This window comes from Triturus cristatus, chromosome 2_1, assembly GCF_964204655.1.
Source record: "Triturus cristatus chromosome 2_1, aTriCri1.1, whole genome shotgun sequence".
Lineage (NCBI taxonomy): Eukaryota > Metazoa > Chordata > Amphibia > Caudata > Salamandridae > Triturus > Triturus cristatus.
In genome coordinates this window covers 86,188,093-86,212,823 of record NC_140581.1, presented here as the reverse complement: position 1 = coordinate 86,212,823, position 24,731 = coordinate 86,188,093, and the positions used below count along the sequence as shown (strand labels likewise).

Genomic DNA, 24,731 nt, shown 5'->3' with positions numbered 1-24,731 from the left:
ACAGAATACAATTTTAGGGGGAGTACCACCCCCAATGCCCCCTTCCCCGAGCTTCGCCCCTTCCTCCATCCACCCAGGCCAGACAAGCCTAACACGCAATCCACACATGCCTCTTCTCCCATACTTTGTCACTTTGAAATCTATCAGCCCTCCAGCCCGCTAAAGTCTGCGCACGCAAATCTCATAATGGTCCCAGATCCCAGCTTAGGGGCAGAAGAGACAGGTGATCCTCTGTCACTGGCCCTGGCCTCTTGGGCTGCCTCCATCTGGACAAGCACAGTGCTCCCAGCCCCTTGCCATTAAGAATGAGGTTTAAAAACCCAACCATTGTGCGCTCCACCAATGCCCAGGGCAGAGCCGTCCAAGGATGTACCCAAGCCAAGTCTGGTCGCTTCGAGGACTAATGCGTTCGCTGTAGGGGGCTGTGTTGCACCTCACGGTCACAGGATCATCCTTCTAAGGTCGATAAAATCAGGACCATTGAGTTGGGTAACAATAAACAACTGTTGTTCAGCACCAGGTTACCCTTGGGTGAGCGTGCATGTTACACATACACGTTATGTTATATACAGCCTGAACCACCGAGGCTGCGTTTGAGCCCAGGTCATCGTGTTCTGTTATTGCTCTCATTGTACAACTCTCAACAAAGCGATCTTACCACATACCTGTAAATGGCCCTGCTTGACGAGCTGCATTCATGCAACCCGTATAGATTGTAGCACAAAGCAAGCCACATTCACCCTGTGGCTCACTCATCATACACACACTTGACACTGCTGATGGCGGCACCTGGAAGCAAGTACATTATTCAGTGTGTTCGGTACAAATAAAGCAGCAGTTATTATGGGAGACCCCTGCCTGGCAGCAGCCCGTGTTCCCGCTGAGCAGTCTTCCTGTTTTCATGGTGCAAACATGGCCAGTGCTTCCATTAAAACCCAGTTTAAAACCCCGTTTTGCTCCACGGAAGTCCTCTAACGCCATGAAGGGCCAGGAGCCATTTTATGCTTTTTGCACACAAAAAAAGTTCCTTATAAAGAATCCCTTAGTGAAAATCCAACTTAACGTGAGCACAAAACATCGAAGTTCATGTTCTCAGTTCATCACGATACAGTGAATGCGCGTGCAGAGGCTCCTAGAGAGCTGTGTCTCTCAAAGGGAAGGTTTCGAGACTGAAGGGCGAGGGAGATGCAGTGAAAGGCCTCAGCTTTGATCCTCGGGGGTGTATTCACCGTTTATGCTTCAGTGGGGACTACTGGCGGTGAGATCGTGCCGGGCTGTGATAGCCAGACCCGCAGCTCGCGCGCCCTCACGGGTAGAAAGGCGTCAGACCCTCGGGGAGGGGCCACTGGAAAGGAGAACGCGGAGTCTATAAATAGGCTCAGTTGAAAGGGAAGGTTCGGCGCATGCGCAAGGATGAGAGGCCGCGTCCATCTGTAATGAGGCCCAGGCTGCCCAGCGGTGTGCAGAGGCCCAGACAATGGATGAAAGAGAACAGAGATGACGAGAAGCCAAGCACTGAAGCTTCGCGCGCTTTCAGCAGGTTTTATTCTTCTCACCGCTGTAATGATGCTTCCGAGCGCGCTCTACAGACACCTCTGCGGGCACATTCGCTGTAATCTCACGCACCGCGGTACAGGAATGGAACTCGCTGCGCTGCATTGCATGAAAGGGAGAGAGCAGAACGGCTTCCGATGTATAATGATGTGGAGCATTGTTACTCTCTCCTGCGCGGCGAACGTACTTATCGCCAACACAGGCGCCCTCGCACCACCTGCATTAATGGCAGAGTTGTTTCCATGCAGGAAGGAACATCTTCCTGCACAAAAGCAATCCCCTGAGCATACTCATACTTCTATCTGTGCGGCAGAATGCAGCACGCATAGGAAGAGGAAGTAACAAGGAGCAATAAAGATATTTCTCCTCGTTGCGCTTCTGTCGGTTAGGCGCACTATATTAGCACAAGCCCAGGTTTACAAGTCTTTGTAAATTCTGGGGGAGCGTCACATTACATCGGAACACCCATGCTCCATCCAGGTCACGCCACCCAACGTAGAGTAACTCAAGGCAGCGCTATTCGCTGCGTTGTGTTACTTTATATTTACTAAACTCAGCAAAGTGTCTTTGCGTGGCGCAGTAAATGCCAAAAATGGTTTTGCTTGGGGCTGTGCCACAAAAGCGACACAACCCACACACAAGTAAATATCAAATCTGCGCCCTAATGTAATAGTCCTCAATAAATGTGGGAAGTAATGGTGTAAGTATTCAATTATTTGGAATATTTCCAGCTGTCGATCAAAGGAAAATGAGCAGCGGGATAGATTTAGTGATAGGTAAATATTATGTTAATTAGTGACCGTGACACATTTTGAACCACTCTAGCGTGCTTGAGAAACACATTAATGAAAGTGGTGTCAATGGCTTCTCCCTCACTCTCACAGCACGTCGAGGCATTGGGATCTGCCCAGCCTAATACTCTGGCAGCTATTGCACACATCCACCAGGCGACCAAATCATCAAAGGTTTTCTTCCACTACACTCTTTTAAAAAGAAACATTTACTCTGAAAGGGCTGGTTGAGAACGGCAATCCTAATGCTGGGGACTGCCGTTGGACCTGGGAAGTCCCTTGCTGGTGGGTTCACTTAAATGTGCTGACCCTTTAAAGCGCTCTTAAAGGTGGCAGCAAGACTCACTACTTCACAAGCAGCAAGACTCACCCACTTCACAAGCAGCAAGACTCACCCCCTTCACAAGCAGCAAGACTCACCCCCTTCACAAGCAGCAAGACTCACCCACTTTGCAAGCAGCAAGACTCGCCCACTTCACAAGCAGCAAGACTCGCCCACTTCACAAGCAGCAAGACTCACCCACTTCACAAGCAGCAAGACTCACCCACCTTGCAAGCAGCAAGACTCACCCACTTCACAAGAAATGAGGGCTCGCCTACTTCACAAGCAGCAAGGCTCTCCCACTTCACAAGTAGCAAGGCTCACCCCCTTCACAAGCAGCACGACTCACCAACTTCACAAGCAGCCAGACTCACCTACTTCACAAGCAGCAAGGCTCGCCTACTTCACAGGCAGCAAGGCTCGCCTACTTCACAGGCAGCAAGGCTCGCCTACTTCACAAGCAGCAAGGCTTGCAAACTTCACAGGCAGCAAGGCTCGCCTACTTCACAAGCAGCAAGGCTCGCATACTTCATAGGCAGCAAGGCTCGCCTACTTCACAGGCAGCAAGGCTCGCCTACTTCACGAGCAGCAAGGCTCGCCTACTTCACAAACAGCAAGGCTTCCCTACTTCACAAACAGCATGGCTTCCCTACTTCACAGGCAGCAAGGCTCACCCACTTCACAGGCAGCAAGGCTCGCCTACTTCACAGGCAGCAAGGCTCGCCTGCTTTACAGGCAGCAAGACTCGCCTGCTTCACAGGCAGCAAGGCTCGCCTACTTCACTAGCAGCAAGGCTCACATTCTTCAGAGGCAGCAAGGCTCACCCACTTCACAGGCAGCAAGGCTCGCCTACTTCACAAACAGCAAGGCTTTCCTACTTCACAAACAGCATGGCTTCCCTACTTCACAGGCAGCAAAGCTCGCCTACTTCACAGGCAGCAAGGCTCGCCTACTTCACAGGCAGCAAGGCTCACCTACTTCACAAGCAGCAAGGCTCGCCTACTTCACAGGCAGCAAGGCTCGCCTGCTTCACAGGCAGCAAGGCTCACCCGCTTCACAGGCAGCAAGGCTCACCCTCTTCACAGGCAGCAAGGCTCACCTACTTCACAGGCTGCAAGGCTCGCCTACTTCACAGCCAGCAAGGCTCCCCAACTTCACAGAGTGCAAGGTTCGCCTACTTTACAGGCAGCAAGGCTCCCCAACTTCACAGGCTGTAAGGTTCGCCTACTTCACAGGCAGCAAGGCTCGCATACTTCACAGGCAGCAAGGCTCCCCAACTTCACAGGCAGCAAGGCTCACATGCTTCACACGCAGCAAGAAAAGGTTGGTTTTTTCCAGCGCTTCCTGGGCCTTAAGGTTGGTTAAGGACAGTTTCCTTGATTGTGCTGCTGTTGAACCACTGCGGCAGCCCTTAGGGTTCTGACAGTATCAAATTTTCAAGTTGCTTTGAGAACCTAACTCTAAATCACAGTTGGCCAGTTCTAACTGGTGAACAGGTGTGCCCTATGCTCTGTGTCTGCTTCTGCCATCAGAAAATGTCACAGGCGACCAGCCATTCTCAAGATATAGACCCATGATGTTTGGTACCAACATGTCACATACCTTAGGCTCTAGCTCAGATCCAATCACTTGTATCATATGGTGTCCTAGTAACACACCTACTACCACCTCCTGCAGGAACACTTGACTTCTCACCGCGCAACCTTTGGAGCCTCAAGGGTACAACATGGGTATACACTCGCGATGCACTTAGCCCTGGATCTCGTGGTAAGCGAAATAACCCACCATGCATCCTGTCCATTGGCTACTGACTGCCCAAGGAGCTAGTAAACAGTCCACAGTATCACTCTGTAGAAAAGATGATCTCGGTCATACATGGAATTTGAGAAGGCGTTTACCATCTAGTCTCTCAGTGGAAGGGACTGGTGAGGAAGGGGACACATCAATCAGCAGAAGTCACCGAGAGGATGGATGCAGACTATGTTTATACCCATTTGGCCCATGAGTTATTATGATGTCTAAAAGGCATGTGCAAAGATGCGAAAGGTTTTACCTTGCAATTAATATGTTTTGTTTTTTTAAAAATTTGCAATAATAGTTTTGTACGCTGTGCAATCTTTGTGAACGTTACCATTCATAGCTGAAAAATAAAAGTGGGGGAGAAATCCATCACTAAAACCGAGTTCCGAATCGGAATCATATTAAGTAAGTCACATTGACCATATACTTGTGGTTACTCACTGTAATCCATCTATCAGCGCAAAACCTGGACATCAGACCTTACACTGTGCACATTAAACTCTTTAGTGCCCTTGACTCCTAATCTGTCTCTGCTTTGTCATACATGTGCTCTTCCTTCTGTCGGGACTGCTGTCATCTCTTAAACTATGATTGTATCAAATGTCCCTTGCAATGGTCAGCACTCTAACTTCCTATTGGATCATGTCCATGCTACAGAACAATCTGGAAAAAATAAGTAGATAAATAAATGAATACGTTCAAGTTTTACAGAAGAAAAGTGCTGCAAAGAACTTTTTTCCAGAGGGATTATTGCGAAAAATACTTTTGTGAGGAAAGACTTGTACGTGAAGAGAAGTTGGTAAATGTGGCAACTTCTCTTGGAGGGTGCTGTCCCAACTTTTGTTTAACGCCACATTACTTGGTTAGCTCTTCTTTTATTTTCTTTCTTCTTTTGTCAATCCTCATATACTTCATCTTGAACAATTTTGTTAAATTCACTGCTCTAGGATGTTTGTCTCTATATGCCTTTCTGACTTATTACGGGGGGTTTCATGTCCTGTTTTTTGTGTGATTACCTTGGCAGTCGAAGCTGGGAAACAGCTCTGTGAGCCCCAACGTGGGGCACCTGATCCTGAAGTACCTGTGTCCCGCGATCCGAAACATCCTGAATGATGGGCTGAAGGCATATGTGTTGGATGTGATCATCGGGCAAAGGAGGAACACTCCATGGAGCGTGGTCGAAGCTTCCACGCAGCTAGGTATGCTCGCATGTGCCTTGCATGTGTGGTTCAGGCTCTTCAGCAAGGACAGAGATCATCAGTTGTATGTTGGAAGCCGACTCTGTAGACACTGCAAGATAAGATTTGGGATTTGGGAAGAATGCCCAACTCTGTAGACACTGCAAGATAAGATTTGGGATTTGAGAAGAATGCTATATATTGGGGTCAGTCAAGGGACCTTGGCGCCTCGTTAGAGCCTGCTAGGTTGGATTTACTAACTTTTCGATGTCGAAGATGGTAAGTTATGGACTCACATTCCGATTGCTTGATTCAACCACTGACCTTTTTTACTGCGATAAAATGAGTACTATAGAGGTGGGCAATGTAAGCTCTGTTATTTACAGTAGTGTGTGATTGGAGGTGCTTGCATTGCCTCCCAGACACCTCTGCATGAGTAGAGATGAGTCCCTTTTTGAAAGGTGAGACCGGTGACTATACAACATTGGAATAGGTGAGACTTGCATCTTTGCTAGCGAATACTGCTTTAAATTAACCCATCACAAAAGGTGTCACGATGTCTGTTGCTGTGGAGATAAGAAGAGATTATCGAAGAATCTTCCAAGGAAGCGTCTTCGATGCACAATCCACGGAAGCTTCCAAGGATATGCACAAATGCATGCCACATGAATAATTAATAGCAGCTTCCTGTGAAAGGGAGAGTCAAGACATGGTAGTACACAAGAACAGGATTTATGCATCTACACTCAAGTGATCTTTTGTAACACTCACTTCTTTTAGTCTAAGCCTCATACCTCGATTGTCAGAATACTTATTCTAACGATCATCCAGAAATTACAGAACTAGTTAGAGATTAGCAGCACAGTTGTTGAAAATAACATTAGAGGAAGGTTTGATGAATGTAGGCAGGTGAGAGTTCACGTGTACCCTCTTGCCATCACACTCCAATTTTGCGTTTCTCAATGTGACCGAGTGTTTTTTGCGTGCTCCACAGTGACTATCCAGGTCAGATTTCTTACTGGGTTTGTGCTGCTGTTGGAGGAAGACAGGCTTTTGCACCAAGAGGCATGTTGTAGAGGGGTATCTATCTCTTAGCTCTCTGTGGCATCACTTCTCAAGGTTCTACATGAGCTCATCATGACTTCTCCACAGAATGCCGGCCATGTGAGGAAGAGAAAGAGAGTAGATGGGCATCCATCTTCTCACTACATGGTAAAGAAACGTCTTACTTCTTCAAGTTCTTAACTTTCCAATGAACTTCATGAACTGGAAACATCCATGCACAGAATCCGACTAAGGAAAACTATGGGTATTCCATCAGTATGTAGCTGCCCGTTGGCAGGCTTTGTGCTTGATACATCCACTGAACAGAAATTGTCTTAGATCAAACCCTTCCAGAATAAAAGTCACCATCATTGTCATCAAATTAACCTCCTAATTCCTAAACTCTGACCCCTCCTACATAGAGCTGTTCCATAGGTCAGTGTCTCAGTACCGGACTGTTATCTTTTACATGGAAAGAGCCCTCACGTCAGTATGGTGGTCGAGACGTGCTTCTTTCAACACAAGTCTCACCCTATAGGCTCTGCTGTGGCCCAGTCTCCTTCTACTAGGTTAATGCTGTCTTGGCTATTTCCACATTGAGGCTTAGCACTGAAACAGCCTGCACTGGGCATTTCTCACGTATCGTCTACTTGGATATCGCCAATGATTTTGTGACCACCTCATGAATATGGACAGCCTCTCCACCCACTTACAGTTCTTCGTTTGACTCCTTTTCTTAGCTTAGATTCCTTGTCCACAATGTTTAGCAGTCCAGAGTCTTCTTAACTTGCTGGGAGATGTGCCTAATCTAATCCCTTACAAGTTCTGCAAACAAACACCTGTCAAGCCCCCTTTCCATACAAGTTTTCACAAAGGACAGGTTCTTATCAATGCTGGAAGCTCGTCAAAGGGCCTCTTCGTAGCACCGCCCCACATCCGCCTGATCAACAGCCATCACAACTTCAGGTGAAGAATCAATTCCTGTCCATGTTTTGTCTGCCTCCTGCTTGTTTGAGCCTACTTGTCACTTAGTGCCATAAGGGAGCCCCTCATACATGAGTTGTGCTACACAAGTCGAACAATCTTAACCCAAAGTATCAAAGTTAAAATGTCACTGCGTTATCACTGTACTGAAGCATTCCTGCGGCGGAAATCAGAAACCTGTCAGCTTCTTTCACACTGGAATTGGCAACTTTGGGTGAGAGCATGTGGTTGGATGATTTCCGCTTTCCGAGCGCATGGTTAATAAAACTCTGACTGCACCGCCAGGTGTGTTCTGAGTAGACATGACATTCACCTGCTGATACTGTCTTCTTTTCTCATCTTCTGTGGATGTGTCTGTCCACACCCGCAGCAAAGCATGGCAGATTCAAAGGCTGTTGTGGAGTCTGCAAGGCTGTTCATCAGAAGGCATGACTAGGTGATCTTCAGCAAACACATTTTTAAGAATGATCCTAGCTTAACAAAAAATAAGTCATTTGCTGTGGAACAAAAAATTGATAATATTGGTTATTTTACATAACATACCATACACTATAAACTAAATTGTCTCTTGGTTCTCCCATGACAGGTTAGATTAGTCAAGAAAACACATGTTCGAAACATCATGTGGATAAATGTTTTCACGTGTGTGTGAGTGATGGATTTTGGTAAAAGCTGACCAGACCTAGTTGTGCTCCAGTTAAAATATTGAGCAAGTAGTTTCTCACCAACTGCAACACTGTGGATTACACAAACTTAAACAATCCCAACAGTCCATTAGGGAAAACACAAATATTGGTCCTGCATGTTTTGGCGATACATTTGTTTTACACATCTGCTTTTCTTTGATTGCCAAGATCCCATGGTTATCCTTTCCCATCCTGTCCCACTTGGCAGGAATTCATTCTTGACAGGAAGTGCTGGACTGTAGCTGAGGAGACAAGAGTGTTAATTGCAGGTATCTTAGGGGACATGGACATGGTAGATAGGCTTAGTCTATTGTGGCCACTGGATTTTTAGATGCCTTCCCATCTCTTGAGATATCTCCACCAGACACTGTGATGAATACAGTAATAACCTCTGGACACTGCCAGTTTTCAGGCCTGGTGCAAAAACAACAGTTGATGGACAGAATGCAGAACAATGTCATACATTTACCCCAGTACAGAGATCTGGGCCTAAATCCATCGTTTTTTTGCTCACCATGCCATTGCAGTTTGAATCCAGCCATATGCAAATCAGTCTTGACCCTGTGCCTCATGGGAACAGTCCAGCCCGAACTGCCAAGCCAGGTCCTCCCTGGACTGTAACCAAGCATCCTAGGACCGGTTTCGGGGTATCACCCCTCTTCAGCCAGGATAGCTTGATTCCAGTGGCATGGAGAGCCCGGGACCCACGTCTGAGCATACCCTTCCCACTCGGGGTGACAAATGCAAAAACAACAGTTGATGGACAGAATGCAGAACAATGTCATACATTCACCCCATCACAGAGATCTGGGCCTAAATCCATCGTGTTTCTGCTCACCATGCCATTTCAGTTTGAACCTAGCCATATGCAAATCAGTCTTGACCCTGTGCCTCATGGGAACAGTCCAGCCCGAACTGTCAAGCCAGGTCCTCCCTGTCCTGGTGCATAGCTCCAGAACTTCTCATTATCACCACAAACTTCATCTAATAAATATTCCTCATCAACAAGCATGAGTAGCACATGATCCAAAGCCACAGGCGCTCCAATATCAGTAGGATGGACTTGGTGTAGTAACGTCACGTAAACCCTTTGCAATCCTTGTATGATTCAGACACTTTCCAGCGGGAGGGCCAGTGCATGCCAGAGCTGAGCCTAGCCCATGTGGAGCTGCTTAGTAGAACATACTCCTGCCTTTTAGAGAGTTGTCCCTCCTAATCCTTACCACTGCCCAAAGGTTGGATGGATTGTCATCTGTATGCTACAATATCAATTACAAAAATCTCATTTGATATAAACATTGTGGCCTAAAAAGTGTTTATAAAAGTATCTTCCATTGTGTGTATATTTAAAATATTAACTCCAATGGGGCAATATTCTTGTAGACAATATTTAAGAAACTGTATTTATTTTTGTCAGGTGAAATTTAGGCCCTCATATTGGTATTATCGCTGCTTGTCAGTTAGCTTATTTGTGTCAGTGCCAACCGGCAACAGAAAGCGTACACTGATCGCAAATGAAGACAGCGTTCACAGCAGGAAGTTAAAGGAATTTGGCAGAAGCCATTTGTGTTATCTTTAAGAAATACATTTAATAATTCACACTCCATAGAGGCCAGTTCCTTGTATATGTTCCACTCAGCCAGAGTGCATTGAAAGCACCCACTGCACTGGGACATTACATTACTTCCTCTGAGATGATGGATCAGTTGTTTTGTAGCCTTGTCAGGTGCATTTTCTCCAAAGCCTGAGTCAAGGAAACATCACACTGCAGCAGCAAATCAAATGTCCACAAATACACCATCTAACTGGGAGATGTCTTAGCAAACATCATTTAGACTCTGTGTTAGCCACCAGAGATATCATTTTTTTTCTTCCAGATAAAGTGAGGGGGTGGAGGTTACTGCCTTGTCGGTGACACAGCAAGTTTTGAATCAACGGCCCAATACACTAAGCATTTTAACGGTCGCAAACGCTCCAATTCAGTGTTTGCCACAGTTACAATAGTTTTTAATATTTACTAATTCCAGTTTATGAGTTGGAAAAGATTTTCCTACTCCTAAAATGAGATACTGATTCGGTATCCAGAAGGGCTTGTTGTGGGAGTCCCTTCCATATACGGAATCGGTATTTAATGTAGCAGGGATTTGCAACCAAAATCCGGTCGCAAACAGTGATTTTTTTTACCAACAGCTCAAAGGAGTCCACAAAATGGAAGGGGGTACCTTGGGGACTCCTTTTTCATAGTGAATGGTAAAAAAAACTGTTTGGTTAACAGGCGGCATTTTAAAAAAAACAGATTGCTTTACTAAAAAGCAACGACAGACATGATGGTTTGCTGACCTCAAGAGACCACCATCCTTGCGACGACCTTCAATCATAGTGTGTTGGACCTTGTGATCTACCAGATAATTATTCATGAAGTATGTCGGATTCCGTCCCACTATTAGTACCTAGGTCGGTTCCTAAATGTCTTACTATTGTGAGCATTATTTTGCAACCTGTAAATAGTACATATGGCCCCATTTAAAATGGGTGCAATGGGGTCATAATTCTTCAATCCCTTGAGTCTGGCTGGGAGTGTAGGAGGCGCTGCCATGCAGTTATTTGATAGTCCGGAAGCCAGAGAGCTATACGCTGCCAGCATCAAGTTATTCGAGGACCTGGGCTTGTGCAGGTGATCTGAATACAATCTCTCAAATGTACCGTTTGATTTTGAGAAGTAGGATTTGTTTTTGTACACAAGATCTCAGTGCACGATGGATGTGTTGGCCTTGACTGCGCTTCAATAGTTTGGTGTTGATATCGCTCTCCCTGACCGTGGCGTTCATAACAAAACTGATTGTTTCATGTTTGCATTCCTTCCACAGGTCCTTCCACCAAGGTACTGCACAGCCTGTTCGGCAGGATCAGCCAGTACTCCGAGCTGACGAACCACACCATGCGGTTCAACGCTTTCATCTTTGGACTGCTCAAGTAAGCGGCTCTTGCTCATGGTCTGTGGGCCACCTTGGGTTGCATCTTTGACCTGGTTGTTTGCATGGGCAGTAGTTTGTTTTCTTTTGACTCTTTGCACCAGGGGCCTGGTCCAGGCTAGATGGATATATATATATATATATATATATATATATATATATATATATATATATATATATATATATATATATATATATATATTATCTACTGGCGGTCGCGATACTGATTGGTTGTTAGAGCTTAGTAAACATTCGAATCGGTCGAAACCAGGAAGTGTCGGCCGCCATTTTGTCTCTCGCAGTCTGAGGGGGTGAAAAACAAAGGTGGAGAACGTGAAAAGGGGGCAGGGTGGACAGTTCCTGACCCCCTAGCCTTTGTCAGGGGGTCCCAGAAGGACCCCCAAGGGCCAAAATTTCCTTTAATTTTTTTGCGAAAAATCGCGGAGTACGCGTATCGTGCGCGCACCGTGCGCGTACGGTACGCGCACGGTGAAAAACCTTAAAAAAAAAAATACATAACTTAGCATTTAAAAAACCGTACAAATTCACCGAAAAAACCATAGGTTTCACACACGTTATAGTTAGGAATTAGCATTTAAAAAACCTTGCAAATTCACTTAAAAAACCATAGGTTTCACACATGTTATAGTTAGCTGGACATTTCACTCGTGAAAAACCATTGAAATTCCCCCGTTATAGTTAGTGCAGGCAACCATAACTCACGCGACCGCAATCCTCTGCTGATGACGTCAGATATTACATCACTGATGACATATGTGTATTTCTGAAAAAAAAATATTTGTAATATATGTATAGCTAAAAATTTATGGAAGAAGACATGGGTAAATAAGTGTCTAAATACAGTGATGTAATATCTGACGTCATCAGCAGAGGATTGCGGTCGCGTGAGTTATAGTTGCCTGCACTAACTATAACGGGGGAATTTCAATGGTTTTTCACGAGTGAAATGTCCAGCTAACTATAACATGTGTGAAACCTATGGTTTTTTAAGTGAATATATATATATATATATATATATATATATATATATGATGAGCGTGCAATGCATGCCATCTCACAGTAGCAACAACACTTTGTACATTTCACACTCGTTAAGCTATGTTGTTGTAGTGAACAAATGAATAAAGAGTGTATAATGGGAAGACAGGCTTGGCATCGATGTATGGCATAATAAACAATTCCACAGAAATGGAACTCTGATGTATTGAGTGGTAAACCTATTAAAAAACTGTGGTAAAGTCAGTGTTTAGAAATTATAGGAGGAAAAAAGAAACCATGTCAACGCCATACTAAATCCATTTACAACCTTTCCACTGATGGAAGTTTTTCCCTGTTATGGAAAGGGTCTGGGCTGCTCTGTCGATGTCTCTGTGGAATGAATTTCATTCAACAATATGTATACAATTATCTTCTCATTGTAACATACAATGGGGCATATTCTCAAGGAGCTATCGCCGAGTTATCAGCACTTTCCGCAGCCAAAGGCGTGATAAACTTACTGCCCCATTCACAAGCTGGTGCAAACAGCCGATATCACCAGTTTTCCGGCGATAGCATCCTCAAAAAACATCGCCACAGATGACCCCGGCAACTATCGCTAATGAGATGCAGAGTAGGCGTTCCCATGCAAAAAGCCGCAACAACACCACACCTCAACATTCTCAACGACCAGCCAGATCTGCGATAAGATCACAAAACATGCGATAAGGCGCGTTAGAACCAGGAAACTAACACCTGCTCCGACCTGGAGCAAAGTCGGACTACAACCTGCACCAGAAAAGAGAGTCCAGCCCAGAGCCACACCTGAAGAACAACAGATGCCATGGAGCCACTGAACATGCGTGCCAGACACCCAAGAGGGCCACAACACCCACCGCCACCACCCCCAGGACCCCCTCTCCCCAGAACCCTCCACCCAGGCCAAAGACATACCACATCAACTACACAGAATCATGTACCAAATAATCTGCATGATGTCGCACAATCACATCTGATGACATGCATGTGTCGTCACAAAAATGAGCATCACACCTTCACCTTCGAAGCAACAAATGAAAATGTATTAAAATAAACACAGAACAGAAATGAAGACACATGGTGGCTCCCCTCTGGACTATCCGTAGGTCACAGCCTGCATGACAAAAATCATGCTGAGAAGGTGTGTTCAGCGCACATAAAGGAGCAGAGGGAGAGCGAAGGAGAGAGAGAAAGAGAGGGAGAGAGAGATAGACGGACAGAGAGGGGGAGAGAGAGATAGACGGACAGAGAGGGGAGAGAGAGATAGACGGACAGAGAGAGGGAGAGAGAGAGATAGACGGACAAAGAGAGGGAGAGAGAGATAGACGGACAGAGAGGGAGAGAGAGAGATAGACGGACAGAGAGGGGGAGAGAGAGATAGATGGACAGAGAGGGGGAGAGAGAGATAGACGGACAGATAGGGGGAGAGAGAGATAGTGAAAAGAAGAGAGGGACAGGGAGAGAGAGTGCCGACACTGCACACCATGGTTCCCGGTAGCATGCGCGCCTGCGCTCGCGCGCACACTATCTTTCCCTAGAGCGCACACTATATTGCACAGCGCGTACGTCTCTGCTTCCTGCAAAATTGAAAGACTTTTTGCTGCCCACAGCCTCTTAAAATACGAGTGCTGTGAAAACAACGAAAGGTATTTTTCTTGGTGCTGAAATGCAGGGAAAAATTCTGGTGAGTTTACAAGGCGGGGTGAAGGTCAGCTGAAACAAGCCGTTTGTGCTGTTCGTGTCGGGAGTGGGGGAGCCTGAAAGGCTGCAAAGATTAATCAGAAGTGCAGCAGCATCCATGTGCACATCCAGAAATGTTTGTTTTATGTGCCAATGCACGATTTGTGTTTGTTAGTCATTGTTGAACAGAGTCCTGCTTCGGTTTAGCAAGCTGTTAATTTCTGCAAATCTGCCCAAGGTTTGCAGCTGTTTAAAAGTGCCCAAAAATAAAATGTAGTGTTTTACCGACGCAAATACTTTATTTCACAGTTTCCTGTTTGTTCTTTATCCCACATTAGAGCATTTTAAATGTTTGCATTCAGAATGTGCGCTCACTGCTTTTAATTGTCATTAGTTGTAGCAAAATTGCCAAGCAACATACATTTCATGTGACGATGCTGGAGCACAGGTGCTCAATAAAAATCAATATGCATTGACCGTGTAGGTGCATATTCCATCGTCTCCTGACACGCCCTACTACGTGTCAGTCGCACTGTAAAGCCTGAACTACTGGAGCGCCAGGCTTGACACAGGCACCTCTGCCTGGGCCTGTTGAGTAAGCCGAGGATCGCTTACCACCTCATCCTGCTGTCACCTGCACCATGACATCCTTCCCAGACCCTGAGTCCCTTCTAAGTACCACATCACCCCTCTCAGGTGAAGGGCGCTCTTTTCCTCATTCGCTTACCACCTCATGCTGCTGTCACCGGCACCATGACATCCTTCCCAGCCCCTGAGTCCCTTCTAAGTACCACATCACCCCTCACACTTGAAGGGCGCTCTTTTCCTCATTCGCTTACCACCTCATGCTGCTGTCACCGGCACCATGACATCCTTCCCAGCCCCTGAGTCCCTTCTAAGTACCACATAACCCCTCTTAGGTGAAGGGGGCTCTTTTCCTCATTCGCTTACCACCTCATCCTGCTGTCACCTGCACCATGACATCCTTCCCAGCCCCGAGCCCCTTCTAAGTCCCACATCACCCCTCTCAGGTGAAGGGGGCTCTTTTCCTCATTCGCTTACCACCTCATGCTGCTGTCACCGGCACCATGACATCCTTCCCAGCCCCTGAGTCCCTTCTAAGTACCACATCACCCCTCTCAGGTGAAGGGCGCTCTTTTCCTCATTTGCTTACCGCCTCTTCCTGCTGTCACCTGCACCATGACATCCTTCCCAGCCCCTCAGTCCCTTCTAAGTCCCACATAACCCCTCTCAGGTGAATGGCGCCCTTTTTCTCATTCGTGCATCAACTAGTCGCGGTGCTGATGGCTGCATGTGTAAGTCACGGAGGAAGAGTTGTTGGTAGTGGTGGGGGAGAGGAGGGTGTGAGCGGGGTGGATTTGTGTCTGATTAGTGGCCCAGGTCTCTGCATTGGGTGCTGATCTGTGCCCTCCCATTGATCATTTCTTTAAGATCTTGGAGCCCGGGCTTGCGTGACAGTCCAGCAGTAGCTTACTCTATTGCACCTCTACATTTACAATTATTAGAGTGTACTGTAAGCAGCACCCACGTTGTCAGAACTGCCTGTCAATCTGCCAATCACAAGCCTGTGATTCTATGTAAAAAACGTTGTTCAGCGAGAACTTGATGCAAAGGTACTGGAGCTCTTTACACGAGCACCAGTCGGGTTACACAAGGATACGTTCATGTTTTTGTTACGCACAGGGGGATTAAGTGATTGGCCCAGAAACACAGGATGTTGAGCCGATGCTGAGACTCCAAACTGGTTTCCCAGCTCCAGAGTCAGCAGCTCTGGCCATAATGCCAAAATCTCCTTGTGCCTGAAAAAAATGCACGTGTCCTTGTGTAAGCTCGCCAATACTTTCAGATAAAGTCCGCCTACATAAATCAAATGAGTGGCACGGAAGAGTGTACAGCTTTGCATGTCCACTGAGAAGAGGAGTGAGCTGGAGCTAGAAATGAGTACTGAACTTGAACTATGAAATGTCATGTACAGCACTCACCGCCTTTCTCCCGTTAACAACTCTAGATGCCCCTCAAAGATCCGGGCTCTGGAAACGTCTGCTGGCTAGCAACAAACCTGTCAAGTCTAAGACTGACCCTTTCCCATCCTCATTATCTTTCAAACCAATAGGCCTGATGGTCCCGATCCTGTGACGCATGTGCAGGCCGGTCCTACCACGAGAGACAAGATAAGACAAGTTAAGATAGGAGAAAAGATGAGCACATGAGGCGTGGCTGGAAACAAAGAAAAATAAGGAAGAACAAGAGGGGATAGCAGCTTTGTAGGTATTACAAAGAAGGGTAAAGAGAAATAGAGAAGGATCAAATTATCGCCAAGAAGAAAAGAAAGGGAAACGAGAAGCTAGGGAAAGAGCCTGAGTTGTAACAAAGGGAAACCTCCATATTGTATTTAGCTATGTACGTATCTGCCAACAAGAACGATGAACCCCTTACTCCTATACATCCCGCATGATTGGCTATCAGTTGATTTCTTTAATTATTTTACCTAGGGAGAAAGTTGAACAACTTGCATCTGATTCATCGGTGATGCATATTTTATAAGGCCACACAGCAGCGAGTGCCATCAGAACAGCAGGAGACACCTCACGTAGGCAACCGCTGTTTGCCTGTTGGCTAGCTATTCCTTGTGGCAAGGTTTCCCATCATCAGCATACTCCTATGCGTGCAGCGATGCTTTTCACTGTATTAGGAGCCACGTGACAGGGAAACCTAATGTGGGTTTCTGCATCTATCCCTACAGCTCATTATGTCCAGTCCTCAGTGTCAGAGTGTTGCTGTCCATTCACTAAGTCTCATGACCACAAACTAAAAACGTATCATAAAGATTATTATCATTCTTTATTTATAAAGACCCAAGGTAAGGCATTAAAACCAGAGTTACTTATGAGCGACAAACATGTTTCATTGCCAGAGAATTTTGTGGTAATTTTGCCAGGGCAACAGGACCACTGTATCACCCATTAGTTCACCACACCTGCACAGGGAGGAATAAAGGGGAAGGGGTAGAAGAGGATCAGAATAATATATGTAGTGATAAAGGAACAAGGGTTAAGGAAGATGGGGGTGGGGGGGGGGGGGGGGTGATAATGGCAATATCATAAACAGACCAGGAGCTTGGGGTGGGAGGGTTGGGTGGGGGGTTGTGGTTGGGATTGTTTATTTTAGTTAAATGGGCCAGGTATGATTTCTGATATGGATGCTCATATGTCTAAGCTGCATTATTTTCGGAAACTGTTGCCTTTATTTGGCAGTAATTGCAGTTACTTTTCAATTGCATTATATGCATTACTGTATAATGGACTCATACATTGTATTATTGTGACCGCCTCAAAGAAAAAGACCATCTGTACTAATTTCTACACTGCTATGATGTCAAGGACCTCAATAAAGTTTGTTATTTATTTATTTTTTTTTAAAAGGAAGATGGGGTATAGAGACAAGGGTAAAGAAAATAATCAAAGACAAAGCAACAGAGAAATGAGAAGAAAGGGAAGCAAAGAGTGGAGAGAAGCATGGAGAAAGTGAAAGCAGAAAGTGGCAGGAGCGATGAGTGAAAAAGAAGGGGTAGAGGAACACATTGGAGAGAAATATAAAAAGGGGTAAAATATAAAAAGAAAAGGGAAAAATGTAAACCTGGGGGATAAATGAGTAGTTAAAGAGGAGTGGCATAATGAGTGGATAAAAATGTATCTGATTATAAAATGATTAGAAGAGGAGGACTGAGAAAAAAGAGTCATTAAATGATTGTGTCTGCTACGCGCCCTTTGATATGCCCCTGGCTCCACCTCTAGTCTACAGTTCAGTGGGTTGAGTACCTGCACTTATTTTTCCCCATTGTAGATTCAGCCTCATAAACACTATGAAGTCTAAATTGAGGAAAAAGTCAGGAGGAAAATTACTTGGACATGCTGATCAGGAGTTGAGCTTAATAAAGGGTATCAGCCGTGGAAGAAGGGCCAGAACCGGTGAAAGAAGTAGGCATGTCACACATCTCGTGTCAGCACTTGACTTGTCTGAGCCACCCTTTGCCACAGTCTGTTTGTCCTGGATGTGCACATTTTACAGACTGCCTCTTGAAAAATTGTTAGGTGGTACATCAACATGTTAATGTGCTATGTAATTGTCAACTTGCTAAATGTATATACCCTTGTATAGTCTCTCAACATTCCCCCGCCAAATGAGCAATTCTCCAATTGCGAATATTCAATAAAATCTTATCATGGTGCTACCTTCTGAGTCCTGTCCTTTTTTGAACTTGGGGTGCAGGCGCCACTAGAGTAAACAACTCATGTCATGATGATCTGTATCTGCGTTGCAAAACTGTCTCAAGGCTATTAAATGGAGCTATATTTGTGAAATACTCCTGTTTTCGTTCTCATTGTAAACAAAGGTTTTGAGCGGTACGTGCCAGAGATTTATATACTCAAGTGCTGCGCTGGCATGCTTGGTGCACAAAACCTTGGCTGAAGCACACAAAGATCTTGCACTGCCGCACACAGAGGAAATAAATTAGAGGGAACATTGCTGCACACCCAGGCCACACTGCTCACCTGCTGCCACCGGTGTGTCTCCAACCACGTGCCGGTATGTAGTGCAGTTCACCAGGTCCCACATCTGAGACAGATCCATCATCTGTAACAGAGTCCAGATACATGAATGGCACAGTACATACAATTGCACACACATCATCGCCTGTCCGCCCCTGTGCACCCAGGCAGATGCACCCCAGCCCCTCCTGCCGCCCAGCGGTGCATGCCCGCCCCTGCGCACCCAGGCAGATGCACCTCAGCACCACCCGCCGCCCAGCGGTTCATGCCCGCCCCTGCGCACCCAGGCCTCACTGCTCACCTTCCGCCCTTGGCGTGTACCAATGAGGGCCCACCACATGCCGCTGCAAGCCACAAGCCCGAGGCCGGCGGACATGGCACCCTCCACATCATGCAGCCCCGCTCCGCAGGCCACCAGGTCTTACTTTTGGTGCTGGGTCTTGATTTCGCCATGGCAGAGGACATACCAGTGCACCCGGCCTCATTGCAGGCTGCACACCCGCTCAGCCCTTGAGGTGCCCCTAACTCTGTGACCCGCGAGGCCATGCCACGTGGCGGTAGGCCCCCGCTCTCCACTGGCTCAGGCCCGCACTGCGGTCCAGCAGGGCATACAAAACCTGAGCAGTCCGGACCGCCGGGACGGGGCATCATCGCACCGAAAGTCACCGTCCCGTGACGGTATGCCTGTGCCGGCCCAGTGTAGCCGTTGCCACCGAGTCTGTGCCCCGCAAGTCATGGACCCTCTATGATTGGGTATCGTGGTGCGGACGCCATCATGTCACCTCCAGGCCTGCGGAATATGATGTCGCAGGCCCCTGGACCCCATGCCTACATGCACACCACAAGGATACACCCCGATAGAGGTTGGAAATGGCGGTGAGCGTGTGCGCCCAGCCCTTTTTATTGGCAGGGTCACATGTGCTGTGACGCGTGTGCTGGATGGGTGTGGTGTGAGTGTACACCAGCCGTGAGGAAGTGGCTGTGGCATGCTGACAACTAGACCTGTGAGCAGCAGATCCCTACAGGGAAGACCTGGGACATGTAGCGTTGTCGTCCCACCCACTGTGAGCGTAAGCGGAGTGGGCTGGCCTGGCGTATGCCAGTCCGGCGTAAGGGTTTGAACAATGACCCCGGGGCTCTGGGCGTTGTTCCATACGGGGCTGGACAAGGAAGTAACAAATACGTGTATAGCTGTTGTGGTGTCGGCGCCAGCCGGACAACATTCAGCAATGTGTCACCCTGTGATCCAAGTCCAACGACATGTACCACATGGACGTAAGAGGAATTCACTGACCCTATATTCATCCATACTACCACGCTTGAAAGACCATAGACACAACACATCTGTGTGATTCGAAATGTTTAATGCACATTCAGTGGAGTGTTGCATCTGGAGCCGTACGGGGCCATGCAAACCCCACTTTACAATGTTGGCCCGTGGAGGGCCAGCCAGAGTCCTTCAGGGAATGACAAGTCCAAATGAAGAGGAAGAGTTCAGTCTGCAGTCTGATAGCGGTGTCATTGGCGATCATACAGAATATGGTAGTCCATTGCGAGGTCCAAGGTGAGTGTCGCAGAGTGCATCGGGGGACAGTGGAAGGTGATGATGCAGAGGGCAGAACCAAGCTGAAACTGGCCATGTGGCGGAGATGAATGCTACAGTTTTCTCCGTACCAATAAGGCGGTTTCATCCGCACCTTCATCCTCTGCTGTGTCATGTGCCTCACATGTGGGTGGTGCTGGCATTTCTCCAGCACTGTATGGCAGTGACATCTCAGGGGCCGGAGGTGGAATGTCTGCTGCACTGTGTGGCACTGACACTTCAGGGGGCGGAGATGTGGATAGTAGTATGTGGTAGTGGTAGCAGCAGCATGCATCAGCGCCAGGCCTTGTGGCAGCAATGCCATGAGGATGGTCTTGAGGTCATTGTGGAACCCAGCTACCTCTCGCTGGTGTGCAGCCGTGGCAGCCGCTCTTTCCGCATTGGCCCGCTCCATGTTCTCCATGAGCCTCCGCATGAGTCCCAGTCCCAACTCCCGGGCGAGCTCGCTGGAGCCACTCTGACTAGACAGTCATTCTTGTCTCAGAGTCAGGGCTCTGGTGATGTCAGCCATGGTTTGTTGGAGTGCATGGAGCGGACTGTGGGTGTCCGTTGGGACTGCGAGTGGTGCCTGATGGGACTCAGACACCCACGTATGGCATCTAGTTTCTCTGCCATGAGGTCGAAGCCCACCCGCACCTGTTCAGCCAGCTGCTCCTGGCGTCCCAACACACGGCATTAGAAGGCCATGTGTTCTTCGTGGGGGCCTGGGAGGCAGCCGTGGTGGTGGGTGCTGCCTGCTGTATGGTCTGTGCAGGGGGTGAGGTGTCCTCGTTGCAGCTGGGCTGCCCTGCTCCAGGAGGTGGGCTGCGGAGACTGTCAATGAACTCTTGGGGTGCGTCGGAGTCGAAGCTGTGGTGGTCCTCTTCGTCATCAGAGAAGAGAGGTTCGGGCTGCTCTGCAGGAGGTGTTGATTGTCCGTCTGCAATGTGAAGGGGAGATGCAGTTTAACAATGTTTCCACATGTGTGTTGTTGCATTGTACATGTTTACATACAGACTGCATGACTGTGTACATGTACATCGTGACTGTTTCGGAGGGGCTGCCCATTTGCTGCAGGACAGTGGACATTTCGACAACATAACGGCTGTACATTATCAACTCACATTTCCCTGCAATGCCACTTGTGATTGGCCAGGGTCTACACCCAGTTGGCACCAGTTGTGTACTGTGTTCTGGTGTGGACGTGTTGCGGTTTGTGCCACATTGTTGTCAGTGTTGATGTGCTCTGCATGTGATGTGTGTGTGCTGCATTCTTGGGGAGTTGCCCCTGCAGCTCTGATTTGGCTGCCCCTTATCCCTTACATGTGGTGTGCCTCTGATTTCTGTGCTTATACAGTGCTGAGATGTTGCATACCTGAGTACATTGTTCTCTTGGTGGGAGTTGGGGTCTGGGGCATGGTTTGTCCGCAGATGTGCACAGCTCAATTGTGCATGTATGCCATTGTGCCCATCTCCCCTCATCCCCCCAGTCCCTGGTCGTTACTCACCCTGTTGCTGTTTTGTCCCGTCCTGTTGAGCAGTGTCTGGGCCCCCGACTCCTGCCACTGTCTCCCCACTGATGACTGTGGACACCATTTCCTCCATGTTGTCCAGCTCCTCCTGTGGCGCAGGACTCCCACCTCCAGTCTGCATTGCTGCCCTCTGGTTGTTGGCGAGTTTCAGCTTGGTTTTGCACTTGACGTCATTCCAGCGCCTCTTGACCTCTTCCATTGTCCTCTTCAGCACTCCGACTGCATTCACCTTGTCCACGAAGGACTGCCATAGTCCATTTTTTGTTGCCAATGACACAGTGGAGGTGACGAACAGTTGTTGATGGTGTTCGACCATCTCTGTTATCAGGTTCCTGTTTTCCTGCGGACTGAAGCGCTTCTTCCTACTCTTCTTCTCCTTGGCCTTCCCTGACCCCTAGGTCCCAGGAAGGTCCTCCGGGGGGCTGTGGGGTTCTGGTTCTCCTCTGTACTTGCTCCGGCAACATCCATGGTTCTTCGCTGTTGTTTGACATTTGTTTGTCTGTTTTTTTTCAACTTTTATTGTGGTTGTTCCCGCCTGACGCGTGTGGATTGCAGGCCTGTAGCTTGTTTTTACAGATTTTTGTATCGCGATAGGCCTCATCATAGCTTTTTTTGCGTTCGCGTTTCGCATGTTTGCGGCGTGGCGTTGCTTTTAATGCAGTCAGTTGATGCGTTATCTGGAGAATATCGCATGGTGCCGCCGTGTTGAGAACGCTTTGTTAACATGGCGTAATTTTCCCGCGATGGACTGCGATGTTGGGAGTTGCGTTAAGTTACTTTTGCGATGGTTATCACACGTTCTTGAGAATATCCCCCTATATTTATTGTTTCTGGTTATATACTACAGAGTAGTCAGCACTATGTTCATATGTTACCATGATGTGTGCCTTCATACGAAAGGAATCCTGGCGCTATAAACAAGAATGCCAGGTGGCTCCAGTGGGCAAGCACAGCACCAGAAAAGTGACCCAGTCCAGAGAAAGATGATCAATTTTTATCAAAATGTAAATAAGTGACCTCGCCTCTGAACTCTGAAAGAAATGCCTCCTACCTTCTTTAAATTGGATTTATGGATTTTAGTAGCAGTTTTGAAAATCTTGATGGGCAATCCCTGGCTGTGTAACATGAAAAGGGCACTCCTGAGGTCAAGGGATGTGGAGAGGACCACCATTGCACTGAGGTGTCTTTCAAAAGTACTGAGTACTCCATTCATGCTGGCGCTGTCACACTCCCCCAGTACAGACAAAAGTAAGGGTTGTGCTGTGCAGGTCTTCAAAACTCTGGAATGGTCTTGATGTAGATGATTAAAGGGATGAGAGACAGGAGACCACAGAATGTGTGCTTGTTTATTTAGAAGGTGGAGGCACGTTCTCCCATTGTTAGATGAATTTCCAGTGTACTCAAGCTGCATGTTAGTGGTGCGAAGCTAAGTTGTCTATAACTAGTCTTCTCATCACATATGGCGGGTGCTTTCTCCCTCAATAGTTGTACCTAGAAACAGAAAAGAGTCTCAGGGCTTATGACATGGCAAGAGATAGAGTGGATAATGACTTGTTGCCAGTGCTAATCCTGCTCCCCTTCTTTCTCTCCTGTAGTATCCGCTCTCTGGAGTTCTGGTTCAACCATCTATACAGCCACGAAGGTAAGCAAGCAAAGGACACCTCGTATGTCTGAATGCAAGAACTGTCTATCATCCACGCAGCTCGACCAGATCTTTGATAATGTATAGGGCACAGACTCTTAGGAAGGATGTGCTTTAACTTGGGTCTGACCTTTTGTTTTATCCAATTTTAAACAAATGCAGTCCACAACTGAGCCTATCACAGAATACTTTAGGGTTTCAAAAATGGCGCCCAAAATACATTGCGGCTTCACCAGTACTATTCCAAGATACATTAGGGCTTCTCAAACGCGGCTCACTACATTAGCGATGGTGTGCTAAAGCACAGAGGCTTTTTAAATGCTCTTACTTAATGCTATGAAAGTGCTCAAACGCTATCTCGTGCTTCACTGAAGCTTCTTGACCATGTCTCAAAGTAGCAGAGATGCTCAAACTCTGTACAATAAAACGTGAAGATGTCTGTACCACTTTCCCAGAATGACTTGCAGAAGCTCAAATGGTGCTCCATACACAAAAGGCCTAATAAATTACGTCCCACAAAACGACAGAGATGCAGAAGGGATGCCCCGTACTGCCCTGTGGTTTTACTCAACTTTTAGAACAATTTAACTTGTATCCTCCTTGAACATTTGTACTAAAGGACACATCAGATATCGCACAAAGCAGTTTTGAGGAATTATAGGGATTTGATTGGTGACAACATATACTATTTAAGGCATTTCTTCTTTATGTTCAATCCCCTCATGCTTTTCCTGCATTATCCCTGATGCCGTCTCACTGTAGGCTTCAAAGTAGTCCATCTGATGGCCGACCACAGCAAACGTCTCCTTAGGTGGTGGACACTTAACCTGGGCCTGTGTCTTCTGAATATAGACTGCGTGAAGTGAACTATGTCTTGATTGAGGAAGCTCAGCCCCTCTGCACCTCAACAGTGTCCCTCCTCTGGCTTCAGGCATCAAGTCTCAGAGTGTTGGACTCTTTTACGCTCCTTCGCTGCGCCCAACATTAGACTAAACTTTCCTCTGCCAGTGGTCGGCAGCGGAGTGATTGCACACTCCCTGTTGCTCTGTAGTATGCCTTCACTTGTGACAGGTTGTTTGCTACCAATGATACATCGTAATTGTTTTGACACGTTTTGGTTTTACTTTTGTTTTTGTGATATTTTTTTTATCATAGTCACAGTATGTAGTGTAGTGTTTCTATTGTTTCATGTGGCTAAGAAATTGCCCCAAGCCCGTCTGGTTTTGTTAGCATTCACATGATCTGTAAGTCATTCATTGCTTATTTCTACTTGAAAAGACAAAAGAAAAAAGGTAGGAAACTAATCAAATTCTGAAAAATATTGAAAATGGTGGCAGAAAAATATAATCTAAATG

At 47.0% G+C, this 24,731-nt stretch overlaps 1 protein-coding gene across 10 annotated transcripts in view; it reads left to right on the top strand.

Moving 5' to 3' along the window:
* Nucleotides 1–24,731, top strand: part of RUSC2 (RUN and SH3 domain containing 2) — a 352,089-nt gene that overhangs the window by 279,910 nt on the left and 47,448 nt on the right. For all 10 annotated transcript variants that reach the window (XM_085628114.1, XM_085628122.1, XM_085628113.1 and 7 more), the window contains 3 exons: nt 5,492–5,666; nt 11,227–11,332; nt 23,330–23,376. In XM_085628114.1, the coding sequence (XP_085484240.1) occupies nt 5,492–5,666; nt 11,227–11,332; nt 23,330–23,376 (328 nt within the window). The remainder of the gene's footprint in view (nt 1–5,491; nt 5,667–11,226; nt 11,333–23,329; nt 23,377–24,731) is intronic.